The sequence below is a fragment of the Triticum aestivum genome, chromosome 3B (genome assembly GCF_018294505.1).
Source record: "Triticum aestivum cultivar Chinese Spring chromosome 3B, IWGSC CS RefSeq v2.1, whole genome shotgun sequence".
Classification (NCBI taxonomy): Eukaryota; Viridiplantae; Streptophyta; class Magnoliopsida; order Poales; family Poaceae; genus Triticum; species Triticum aestivum.
This window is the reverse complement of record NC_057801.1, coordinates 183,760,539-183,773,885: the sequence shown is the minus strand read 5'-3', so window position 1 is coordinate 183,773,885 and position 13,347 is coordinate 183,760,539. Positions and strand designations below refer to the sequence as shown.

The following is a 13,347-nucleotide window of genomic DNA, read 5'->3' as shown; positions in this document are numbered from 1 at the left end:
TGAGCATTCAACCATATGTAGTTTCCTAGCAACTTAGTTTATAATCAACTTAATTTATTCATTTCCTAGTCATTTAGTTCTTCATTGTCATCTATCCACGTCTGAAACTAGATTACTATTTTGATAAATGGGGGGCACGCTGGGTGATGTTCTGCTAGCTTGCATATCTTAGCTTTGATCTTATATAGTAAGTTGGCATGTTTGTCGCCTGGTTATGTACCCTAGCCGGACCCTCATGAAAACTTGTAATCGGGCAGTTCAGTCTTTGCTTTTCTGTCTATGGCAGCTACTCTCCGGTTGCCGCCGAGCGCTGTTAACAGTTTTATGTTGGTTGTCGTTGCCTTGGCTTTATAAAGTTGGGGCGGGGGGAAACCCCTTTTGATTCAAAAAAAATCCAAGCGTGAGTTGAGTAACGGGACAGGCATCCATTATATGTCTATCTTCCTCGCCCTTTCTACTACCGAAAAAGGCTTTTGCCCGCTTTATATATAAAGCAAACCGTCACAAGCATAACAAGGCCCAACACAGGTAGCAACAAGCACACACACAAAAGTCATACAGAAGGAGGTTATGAGGGCACCAGCTCAACAAGCCCTAAAAAATAAAAGAGGTACAAGCCGCGCAGGAGATCCATGGAGCTAATCCGGGTTAGACGAAAAGCCAAGGATCTAAAGACGGCGGTGATCTCGTCGATGGCAGCTCTAGTCTGGCCGCGGGTTCCACGGCTGCAAAAACCTACGAAGTTTGTAGATCGTATCAGACAGCCACCGCAAGGGAGCGCACTCAATAACAAGCTTGTTGTGGATCGTCCATAATGTCCATGCTAGCACCCCGATCGCCAGCCACCTAATGTGGCGAGAGCTATGGGCGGAAGCTTGGAATTCCTCATATAGATTTGGGAAGTTAGAGTAGCACCACCCGCCCCCAAGCACTTCCCTGAAGCAACTCCAAAAGAATTGAGCCGTATCACATGAGAAGAAAAAAATGTGGTTGGAGTCCTCCTCTGTGTCGCACAGAGGGCAAAAGCCATCCCCGGGGCCGTTGCGTTTGAGAACCTCCACCCCTAAAGGTAATCGTCTGCGGATCCATTGCCACATGAAAATGCTAATTTTCAGCGACAATCTAATCGTCCATAGCTGGACAAGCGGTTTCGGGGTTGGAGAAGCCGCGATGGCCTGGTAAAGGGACCTAATGTTGAATAGACCATTCCCTTCAAGGTTCCAAGAGACCTGTACGGCTCTAGGTTTGGAGTGTGAAGGGCAATGCACTTCAGCAAATCTTCCCAAGCAGCCTGCTTGGCAGGACCAAAGGTGCGATGGAAGGCGATGCTCCCTAAGTCAATAAGGGCAGCCTCGACAAATAAATGGGGGGCAACGCAAATGGAGAATAACTCCGAGAAGCGAACGGCGAGGGGGGGGTGGGTGGTTGCCCACCCAGCGGTCGAACCAAAATAGGGTGGAAGATTTGGACTCCGCCGAGATCGTGGCCTAATGCGAAGGACAGGGGGAGCTGAATAATAGATTACCAGAATTGGGAACCACCCAAGTGTTGATAAAATGTGAGGGGTTAGCCCCGAAGGTACTTCACCTTGATAATGTCTAGGCCAAGGCCGCCGTCATTATTAGCTATCCTCCATAGCCATTTGGTAAGGAGCGCGATATTCATATGCTTGGAAGACATGAACCCCATGCTCCCTTGGTTCTTTGGGAAACAAATGTCGGCCCAACGAACCATGTGGCATTATTGTTTATCCCCCTCACCCACCCAAAAGAATTTCGATTGGAACTTCGCGATGTCATGATGAAGGGTTTCGTATAGGCTATAGAAGCTCATGATGAACATGAGCAAGCTCGACAAAGACGAATTAATCAAAATGGTCCGAGGCACCTTGAGAGCCAGCGGCCCTGCCAAGGCGTGACCCTATGTTGAACCTTGGTCACAATCGGCCTAAGGTCCGACACAAGAAGTCACGAGTCACTACTAATAGGGATTCCCATGTAGGAAGTCGGAAAGGACCCTAGCGGGCAGTTGAGGCGATCCGCAATGCTTTGCCTCTCATCCTCAGGATAGCTAAGAACCATCACTTCACTCATTGAGAAGTTGATGGTAAGTCCCGACATCTACTGAAAGCAGAGGAGTCAAGCTAAGAATCTCTTAAATTATGTTTATACACACTTATTCATTTGCTTGTGTGTTAATTCATTCTGCAATCAGTCTTCAGATTAATTGAGGAAAATTATTTTTTTAGTATTCATTTATCTTTCTTTTTTCTTCGGTGTTATTCTGAATAATCAATGTCTCTCTTCTCAGTTTTTTCGGTGTCTTCTTTCACCATGTTAGTCACTGAAGAAAAGTATATTCTTCATCTCCAGTCAGCTCTTTCATCAGAGACCTTTTGAGCAATCATTCCCTCTTTTTTATTTCATTCACTTTCATTAGTCATGGGGTTGTTCTCCCTTTCTTTGTTTATTAGCCCTTCTCATTTTCCTCATTCCGTTTATTGAAAACTTTTCATTTACTTCTTTCTTTTTCTTGTCATTGTTCTCCGTTCATTCTTTTTTTTTGACAACTAAATCTTCCTCTTTATTCACATGTGATAACATTTACATCTTTCAGTATCAGAAGAAGTAAAGCATTTGGAGCAACATCTAACCACTCATTACAAAAGCTAAATCTAGCAGCAAGGGCTAGTTCATGTGCAACACCATTTGTCTCTCTAGGACATTTTTCTCCTTTCATTCTTCATTCCTCATCCTTCAGTTTTCATTTTTCCTTTAGTCCCTTTATTCTTTGTTCTGGCATTAATTTCAGTATCTTTCTTTAGCCATTTGCTTCTTCATTTATTTATTCAGTATGTTCATTCTTCATTTTTTTTCCTTCGGAATTTTGTTTTCTTCAGTCGATGTTTGTTTTTCACTTTAGTAACTTTCTTTTGCATTTCGGTTGCTTCATTCTCAGTATTTTAATTACTTAGGCATCTTCTTGAGTTTTTAGTCAATCTATCCTTTTGCTTTTTCTCATTTTTCATGAATTATTCGGTTTTCATTGACACTTTCCTTTAGCCTTTTCTCAATTTCATCAGTTTTTGTCTGTACTTTTAGTGTTAGGTGTCATTTTGTTCAGTATCGTGTTTAGTTTAGGTGTTTGATGTCATTTTCTTCTGTTCGGGCTATCTTTTTATTTTTATTTTTTTAGAAAAGGGGCTATCTTTTTATTAGTATCCAGATTTGAAGCCCCGTTGTTTTTCTTAGTAAATGTTCAATCAATCACTACATCAGTAAAATCTGTTTCCTAGTCATTGTTTTTTGCTTTAATAAGTTATTTCATTCTTTAGTTCTGAACTACTCTCATTCTTCAATCCAAGTTTTAGAATGACTCTCTATCTCTATAACATCCTGTTCCCTTGTCTTCAAAATCATACTAGCATGCCTGGGATTTTTCAGCTTAAGTGTTTGTTGATAAAAAAAATAAGAATATGCAGATGGCTGATGGCATTTTTTCTTGGGGTTAGAGAGTTATACATGCAGTCAGTAGTTTTGCATCAGTTGTTTTCAGTGTTAGGTGTCATTTTCTTCAGTCATTTGAGTTACCATATAGGTCGTTTCTCGCTTTTTTGTTCCTTTTCTGATTGGAAGCGAGCAAGATTGCACAACCAAAGCCCTCCTGCCCGAGAAAAGAAAGGACATACTCCTCTGTTTGAATCGAGGTTCTGCTTCCGCTGCCACTCCAGGAATCAGCAATTCATCCGGTGACTTCACGGTCGCCAAAGAAGCCTCAAGAAGCATCAAACATTTACGATGAGATCCATGGAGCTATTCTGAGATAGCAAGCACTAGCTCCCAGTGCGACTTCATTTTTTCGATAAAGGAATTTTCATTGAATAGATATATCGAGGTGATACAATCATATTGAAAGAAAGCCCGGCCTCTGCATAGCTAGATGCACACAGCCAAAACGTCCAGAGCACTCTAAAAATAAAATAATTTGATACAATTCCAAGCAATAAATCGTGTCCAGCCTAAGGAGCGGTAGATCCTATCCGTAAATCACACCGCCATCCATGGGGGTAGAAAACCTCCCTGGCCGTACGCTCCAGCCGGGTAGACGCCATCATAAAAAGGTCCCTGTCCTCCGGCTTCTGCATGATAGACCACGTACGGAGCAATCGTGTACAAGCATGAATAACCTGCATAGGAGATGAGACACTTTTGTTGTTAAAAACCACATCATTCCTGGAAAGCCACATTACCCAGCATAAGGCCGCCGCTCCCACAAGAATATGTGCAGAAAATTGTTTATCAATACCCCGCAATCAGTTGCCGAACATATTCCGTGCAGTACGTGGTGGGTATAAATTCGAAGCTACCTGGACCACGGCCCAAACTGCCCGCGCGAACTTGCACTCAAAAAATAAGTGTTTGATAGACTCGTCATGTTGACAAAAGACACATGACTTGGGCCCATGCCAGTTTCGTCGTGCCAGATTATCTCTAGTTAGAATGACTCCTTTGTTTAGAAACCAGAGGAAAATCTTCACTCTTAGAGGAATTTTTAGCTTCCACTGCGACTTCATAAAAAGGCCAACTTCCATTCACCAAACCCAGGTTCAAGAAATCGTCGAGTTCACTCTCATGTCTGAGTGAAAAAAAATCATATTTGTTAGTATATTAGTTTAGCAAGTTTTTAGACACTTCAGTAGTTTTCAGGGTTAGGGGGTTAAGAGTTTCTTGGGGTTAGTTATCTAGTTTAGCAAGATTTTAGACAATTTTCATTTCTATTTACTTTTTAGTCCTCCTTTTCGCAGTTTTTAATTCTTCATTTTCCAGATCAAATAACGCCCTAGAAATGGATTGAATGGGGGTGTCACTGGCATCCTCCAGTCAATATTCAGTTTATGAGTTTTCACATTGTGTTTTCAGACAGTTTTCAGTCTATTCATTTACCATTTCAGTACAAAAACGCTGACGGCGGTATCACTTCCAATGGCTGTAGCAGCCCAGAAGGAGCTGCCTGTTGACTGCGGGGCTCAAGTGATGTTACTTTTCAGTAGCTGTAGCAGCAAAAACCAAAGCCTTGTATATTCTGACGGCTAAACTGGTAAGCATCTCACGAACAAAAATACTTTATCCACGTACCTCGTCACCATGGTGCGTATGTGTGTGTTTAAAAATGTGAGGCTAAGGTTAACCATCCACCTAATTTTTGGTCTGAGTATAACTTTTTAGTCTTTAGTGCACACTAAGTTTCTTTGTCAGTAACCAATTAGCCAACAGAAACAGACATGCAAGGAAGGGGACGAGAGCATGAATGCATGCATGCAGCTAATAGTACTCCCTCCGTTTCCAAATATTTGTCTTTCTAGAGATTTCAACAAATGACTACATACGGAGCAAAATGAGTGAATCTACACTCTAAAATAAGTCTACATACATCCATATGTTGTGTCCATTTGAAATGCCTAGAAAGACAAATATTTGGGAACGGAGGAAGTAATTGTTATACTCTAGTTATCGTTTTAGTTATTTCATTGTCATTTGATAATTGAATTACCAGTATGTGGTCGGTCAGTATTGGATGTTTTTGAAGACAATGGTCAACAAGTTATTTTGAGTTCATGCATGAGATGCATCCTGGAGTTCTTCAGTACTTCATTCTTCCTGAGTATTCCTTCAGTTAGTCTATGTCCATTCATTCAGCCATCAACTCTTCATTTTCCATTTATGTGCTTTTTGTTGTCAGTCTTAGATCGAGGTGGTGAGGGGTATAGGCAGGGACGGAGCCAGGAATTTGACATAGGGGGGGCGAGTTTCAGACTAGAGCTCTTATAGACTGATGGGCATCGGATGATCACTCAGAACTTTAAAGTGTGCAAAGAAACATAATCCCGGACTCGTATTTTCGTTAGTGTAAACAGCTAAAGACTACAAAATTATTATGAAAGTATCCATCTTTGACAAAAAAGTATCTAAATTAGTTATATTACATAATTTGGCCGACGGTACTATGTTGAATTGACCAACTCTGATTCTCATGTCAATCAATTAATTATCTTCATATTAACCAGCAAAAAACAGAGATTTGAAGCTAAGGTTAACTATTGAGAATGGCGTGCATCGTCGTCTCCGTGGTCGCTCATGGTGGTGGTGCTTTTCATAATCTCCTTACTGGCTGACAGGAATGATCGATTGGGGTCTATAGGGTTGGACAGTTGGACGCAAATGCTCTTGGCAAACATTTTTCAGTTTCTCTTCCTCGTCTTATCTATACACGAGTATAAAAATATAAGGGCAGCCAATATGTTGTAATTTATTTCTGATGTTTGTAGTTTCTGTATGGCACAACCACACAAATTTGAACAAATTGAAGATCATGCAGGTGCAGGTGCCGTGCTCCTCTCCTTGGCGGACAGCTTTGCCGGCCGCGACGGCAGGCTCTACTACGGCGAGCGGTGGGTGGAGATTGGATCGCACGACAGTTAGGAAGATTGGCGGCGCTAAAATCGTGACGATCGCAACAGCAGAGAATCAAAGCGGTTGTGTACGTGCTGCTGCAGCCGCAAGTCCCACGACCAATGGACCCTGGCCCCTTTTCTCTTCGATGGTGGGCCTTTTCTTTTTTCTTGGTTTTGATCTGCTATGTAGTGTACATGGGCTAGGCCGGCCCTGGGGGTTTCACGTGGTTATGCGCGACAGCCGGACAGGGGGGGCGAATTGAGGAAAATCGAGTCAAAACACTGCCTAAATACCAGCCTGCCTAATCGCTAATGAGGTGAAACAAGTTTGTCAGGGGGGGTCTAGCCCCCCCTCGTCCCCCCTTGGATTCGTCCCTGGGTATAGGAGCGAGCGAGTCTGGTTTTACTCATTTGTAAGTCTTTTCTACCATGTATTTTCATGCATTTGTTTACCAGAAAAAGTATTTTTCATTCATTTCAAACTACTGATTTCCAGTTTGTCCCTCGGGGTTCAGTTATTCTATGGAAGACACATAGTTCAGTCATTCAACATTTTTGTGTTTCCACACGCCTAGCGTAGCTCTTTGATAGTTCATTTGGGAGCCAGCTTTCCTTTCTTCTTCATTGTTTCTTGGACCTGGCTAAGCTATCAGTCAGTGAGCTAGAGTCTACTTCTTACTTCTTCTTAGTCATCTTCAGTCTTTCATTCCTCTCTTAGGGGTTGGCGCAGTTAGGGGACAGGTTGAGTGAGCTGAATATGATGATTGTCTTCAGCACCATCTAAGTAGCAGATTGTTAGACGGTAAAAAGTTTTTGCAAGGGCCAGTTAGGGGACAGGCTTTTTTCAGACTGACCATTGACTGAAATTACAACAATACATGTGTTACAAACTGACTGGAAAACAAAAAACGACCTAAACCAAATGGAAAAACACATGACTGATACCTAGATACTCCCAATTAAGAAGCCACTCTTTCCTTGACTAATCTGTTCTACACTGCCTTTATTCAATTAAGTAAAATATTCAAATTTATTATAAGTGTCTGGCAATCGAAAATAACAGAGGATCTTCCAAATCTTGTGCAGGAGCAGAGGAGCAGAGGGACGGTTCAGTTAACGGCTTAGGCTAAGCTTCACTGCCTAAAAATAACAGGAAAATCTTGTGCTACGCTTTCTTTGCGACAAGAGGGAGATTCTAATTTCACGAACTGTATTTATATAATGTAAGTTCTTAGTTCTAAAGAACGAAAATTATATACATGAAGGGAATCAACAATATATAAAGTGAATGATCGACTCAATTAAGAGAAAGCATAACAAAAACAGAGTCTACAATAATATTCTAGTACTTCATTTTCTAACAATGGTTACTCGATCACTTGTACAGATCGTCTTCATCCTCATCAGCTGCTCTTGTTCTTACAAGTTCAATTCAAAATTAATCGGACATTAATCAGGCAACTATTTTCCCATTTTTAATTTTTTCTGTGGCCTTGTGCAGGAGCAGAGAGAACGATGGTAGTTTCGTGTAATTGAGGGTTCAGTTAACGGTTAGGCTAGTTTTCAGAATCTCATCACTGCCTACAAATAAGAGGAAAGCACAGCAAGGAGTTATTATTTCATCAACTGTATTTCTATGACGTATGTAAATTCTTACAATGAAAATTACGTACATGGAAAGAATCAACAAAAACAGAGTCTATAATATTCTGGTACTCCTACTTCATGTTCTAGCAATGGTTACTGGATCACTTGTACAGATCGTCTTCATCCTCATCAGCTGTCGCGGAGGTGTTGACAGCAGCTTCTGCCGCGTGTGGCTGCGCCGGGAAGCGGAACTCGGTGCCGAACCCCCTAGACTGTTGCAGCGTCTGCGCGAAGGCCTGGTACTTCCTGATGTCGGCGTCGCTCACGCTCCTCCTCGCATACTTCATTGACTCCTCGAAGTGAACCGCCTTAATCTGAGCCACCTCGTCTTCCTGCCCGCCGTCCACCTCCATGGTGTCTTTCCCCATCCTCTGCCTCTCCATGTCCTTTTCAATGTCCTCCCTGATGGCGTACTTGCACGCTCGCTGGCAGATCTCCGTGATGTCGGCACCGCTAAAGCCGGCGGTGAACCTTGCAAGCGCGCCAAGGTCGACGTCCTTGGCCACCGGAGACTTCCTGAGGCAGGCCTTGAAAATCTGGTGCCGCGAGGCCTCGTCCGGCAATGGGATGTAGATGAGCTGGTCGAGGCGGCCGGGACGGAGCAACGCCGAGTCAATAATGTCCGGCCTATTGGTGGCGCCGATGATGAACACCGTCTTCTTGGCGTTCATGCCGTCCATCTCGGTGAGCAGCTGGTTCAGGACCCTGTCCGCCGCGCCGCCGGCGTCGCCCACCCTGCCGCCCCTCTGGGTCGCGATGGAGTCGAGCTCGTCGAAGAACAGCACGCACGGTGCGGACTGACGCGCCTTGTCGAAGATCTCGCGCACATTGGCCTCGCTCTCGCCGAACCACATAGTGAGCAGCTCTGGCCCCTTGATGCTGATGAAGTTGGCCTGGCACTCATTGGCGATGGCCTTCGCCAGCAAGGTCTTGCCGCATCCTGGTGGCCCGTAGAAGAGGACGCCCTTGGACCGCGACATGCCGAACTTCTCGAATTTCTCTGGGTGCTCGACCGGGTACTGGACGGTCTCTTGCAGCTCCCTCTTGACGCCGTCGAGCCCACCGATATCGGCCCAGCTGACGTTGGGCACCTCGACAACGGTCTCACGAAGCGCGGACGGGTTCGTGCCCACGAGAGCCGTCTTAAGGTGGCCATTTGTGACGGCCATGGAGTTCAAGATCTCGGCATCAATGGTGTCGTCCTCTAAGTCAATCACGTCCATCTTCTCCCTCATACACTGCAGCGCCGCCTCGGTGCAGAGCGCGGCCAAGTCGGCACCGACGTAGCCGTGCGTATCCTTGGCAATCACCTGTAGGTTGACGTCCTTGTCCAGCTTCATGTTTTTTGTGTGGATGCGGAGCACTTCGAGACGCCCGACCTCGTCCGGCACGCCGATGTCGATCTCGCGATCGAACCTCCCGAAGCGCCTCAAGGCAGGGTCGATGCTGTTGGGACGGTTCGTGGCACCCATGACGATGACGTGCGCGCGGGCCTTCATGCCGTCCATGAGCGTCAGCAGCTGGGAGACGATGCGCCTCTCGACCTCGCCGTGAGTCTTCTCCCTGTTAGGGGCAATGGAGTCGATCTCGTCGATGAAGATGATGGAGGGCGCGTTCTTCTCGGCCTCCTCGAAGGCCTTCCTCAGGTTGCTCTCGCTCTCTCCGGCCATCTTGGACATTATCTCCGGGCCGTTGATGAGGAAGAAGAAGGCCCCGGTCTCGTTGGCCACCGCACGGGCGATCAGAGTCTTGCCCGACCCGGGAGGGCCGTAGAGGAGGATGCCCTTGGGAGGCTTGACGCCAATGGACTTGAAAAGCTGCGGATGCCTGAGTGGCAACTCGACGAGCTCCCTGATCAGAGTCAACGGTTTCCCCATGCCACCCACGTCGTCGTAGCCGACATCGTCCAGCCTCTCCTCGTCCTCCCGCTTGACGGGCTCGCCCTCGCAGAATATCTCCGTGTCGGGCGCCACAACGCAGTAGTCCGCCGCGGGGTCGATCTCCATGACCTTGAACTCGACGCTCCGCATGCCGCCGCGCACGAGGAAGAGGTCGCCCTTGTGGACCGGGCGGAAGGCGTCCACGAAGTAGGGCTTGAGGTAGGCGTCGAAGAGGTTGCCCGTGATGCCCTCGACGCTGTCGTCCAGAGGGAGGATGTGCACGCGCTTGCCGAACTTGGCGTCGTGGCACAGGTGCACGGACACGACGTCGGCGATGCGCACGCGCAGGTTGGAGCGGGCCACCTTGTTGATCCTGAGCTTGTGCCCCTCGCAGGTGTCGTCGGGCAGTGCCATGCAGACCGTGTTGTGGCGGCGTTTGCCCTTGAGCAGCACGATGTCGCCTTTGTATATGGAGAGCTTCTCCATGGTGTCGGGGTGGAGATTGCACACGGAGTTGTCGTCGTTGGTGGTGGCCTCCTCCACCACCAGCCGGTTCGCCGCCTTCTTCGACGTCGCCGCGGTCGCCATCGCCTTCAACTCTCGTTGGTCGATGGACTTGCTGCGTCTCTGGTGTATTACTACTCTCGTTGGATGTTGTCGAGCGCTGATTTGCGTTGGTGTTGTGGTGAGCTGGAGACGTGGGGTTCGCACCCTTTATTGAAGGCCCGGCCTGAAGAAATCGACTCGGGTTGGAAGGCCCGTACGCTCGCACCTCACACGTTCCGAGCCCAGATCTTCGTTCGCGTCATAGATGGATTCGTACCCGTCCTCGACTCTTTTCCAACCTGAATCAATTCTATCTGATGAAAAAATTAGTATACTTGGCACGATCGAAAACGGAAAGAACCGTTTTCCAAATAACTGTGCCTAGCTGCGCCATCATTGGCCTGTCCGTTCTGGATGTGAGTAATGTCGTTCTTTGTTACCGCCTCTGTATCGAAACTAGCAAATATGCCCGTGCGTTGTAACGGGAGAAAAAAACGCAATCTTAATAAAAGAATGGTTTAAGATCCCACACAGATACACGCCCACCATTTCAACACGGCAGAAGAAGCAGTAATAGCATAAACCATGAATATGAAATATTACTAAAGCTTAATTTCCCAAATCAAGTTTAATAGTGCCAACAATAGTTACAGAGGCATGCATTGTTTTCCACTATAGAGATTGCTATAGAGTATCTACTTCTAGTGTGGATTTTCTAACTTGTAGTTGTATTTTTTACATGGTCTTCCTTGGTCTTTGTATCCGAAATATGACTATGTTTCTGGCAAAAAGAAAACAAAAACTCAAACGTGCATTTTTTTTCATGTAGAGCATACATGTTTTGATTGTTTGAACATATTCTTTAAAGATGTTTTGATTGTTTGCACCTAATTTTAAATTTAGAAAAGAGAAAATACACTCAAATCGTTGCTCCAAACAGCAATTTTGTGAGTGCCCGTGAGCTTTATACAATTTTATGTGGGTGTTCGGCTCGGCTCCCATCGCCATCGACATATGTTCATGTTCTTACAAACGCTTGTAGCCGGTGGCAACTACTGACGCGGATGGTGGTATGTGTGCATGGCATGGTGGTCTTGGCTCCCACTCACCGCCGACCATGCTTCTCGATAGATTGGTCCTAGAGTATTCCTATTCCTATCGTCTTGAAGCTAGCGTTTATCAGGTGTCGTTGGAGGAATAACCTGAGAAGCATGGCGTGCTTCCTCATCGCATCACTCACCGTCCATACAGGGTTATTCCTCTTTATTTTTTTGACAGCAACATACACGGTGTGTTCTTCTAATTGAAATCAACCGATGTGCTTGCGGGAACCATGGGAGTATTTTTCCCGTGATGGAAATAAATACGTGAGTTTTTCCTTGTGTACACGACTTGCCCATCTACTACTCCCTCCGTCCCAAAATTCTTGTCTTAGATTTGTTAAGATACAAGAATTTTGGGATGGAGGGGGTATTTCTTTGTGTATATTCATCATTTTACCAAACCTGCCCATCTTCTATCGAGTGAACCGTGTTCGGCTAGCTCTGAGGCATAGTGATCCGTGTACATTTGTTTTCAATTAAATTTAAATTCCTCCATCATGACCAAATCCTATATGTTCCTGGATTAAGCACATTTAAATTGATCCAGGGCAAATATCCTCACTTCCAAACTCGAGGGGAATTTTCCTCACTTCTTTTAGTTCTCTGTTTATTCTAAATTAGAAAGAAATAAAAACAGCAAAGAGAGAGAGAGGCCCACTTGCCTAGCCGGCCTAGCAAAGGCCCATCTCCTGTTTCTCTTACCCTACCGCAGAAGTTGCTCAAAAAAAAAACCTAGAGCAGACCGATCCCAAAATTCCTCTCTCTCTCTCTCTCTCTCTCTCTATATATATATATATATATATATATATATATATATCCTTCCCTCGTGCGCCGCCACACAGGCATGCTAGCCCCCATGCCCCGATCTCCTCGCTTCCCCCGTTTCCCGCGCCTCTGGCAAGGCGTTACTGAAGGAAATATGCCCTAGAGGCAATAATAAAGTTGTTATTTATATTTTCTTATATCATGATAAAAGTTTATTATTCATGCTAGAATTGTATTAACCGGAAACTTAGTAGACGTGTGAATACATAGACAAACAGAGTGTCACTATTATGCCTCTACTTGACTAGCTCGTTGAATCAAAGATGGTTAAATTTCCTAGCCATAGACATGACTTGTCATTTGATTAACAGGATCACATCATTAGAGAATGATGTGATTGACTTGACCCATTCCGTTAGCTTAGCATTTGATCGTTTAGTATGTTGCTATTTCTTTCTTCATGACTTATACATGTTCCTATGACTATGAGATTATGCAACTCCCGAATACTGGAGGAACACTTTGTGTGCTATCAAACGTCACAACGTAACTGGGTGATTATAAAGGTGCTCTACATGTGTCTCCGATGATACTTGTTGAGTTGGCATAGATCGAGATTAGGATTTGTCACTCCGATCGTCGGAGAGGTATCTCTGGGCCCACTCGGTAATGCACATCACTATAAGCCTTGCAAGCAATATAACTAATGAGTTAGTTGCGTGGTGATGCATTACGAAACGAATAAAGAGACTTGCCGGTAACGAGATTGAACTAGGTATTGAGATCGGGCATATACCGGAGCACCGGGAGGTTACCGGAACCCCCCAGGAGGTATATGAGCCTTGTTGGGCTTTAGTGGAGAGAGAGAGAGAGAGGAGAGGCCAGGGCAGGCCGCACGCCCCTCCCCCTCTAGTCCGAATTGGACTAGGAAGAGGGGGGCGGTGATGAAGTCATG

General features: G+C 45.4%; 1 protein-coding gene across 1 annotated transcript; it reads right to left on the bottom strand.

Moving 5' to 3' along the window:
- Positions 1 to 7,880: 7,880 nt before the first annotated feature.
- On the bottom strand, positions 7,881 to 10,657 carry LOC123065180 (cell division control protein 48 homolog D-like). The gene has a single exon (XM_044488533.1). The coding sequence runs from the start codon at positions 10,564 to 10,566 to the stop codon at positions 8,200 to 8,202; it is 2,367 nt and encodes a 788-aa protein (XP_044344468.1). The 5' UTR covers positions 10,567 to 10,657; the 3' UTR covers positions 7,881 to 8,199.
- Between the last annotated feature and the right edge of the window lie 2,690 nt (positions 10,658 to 13,347).

Excerpts from the sequence above, each read along its gene's own strand:
- LOC123065180 (XM_044488533.1), bottom strand. The coding sequence starts at position 10,566 with ATGGCGACCGCGGCGACGTCGAAGAAGGCGGCGAACCGGCTGGTGGTG.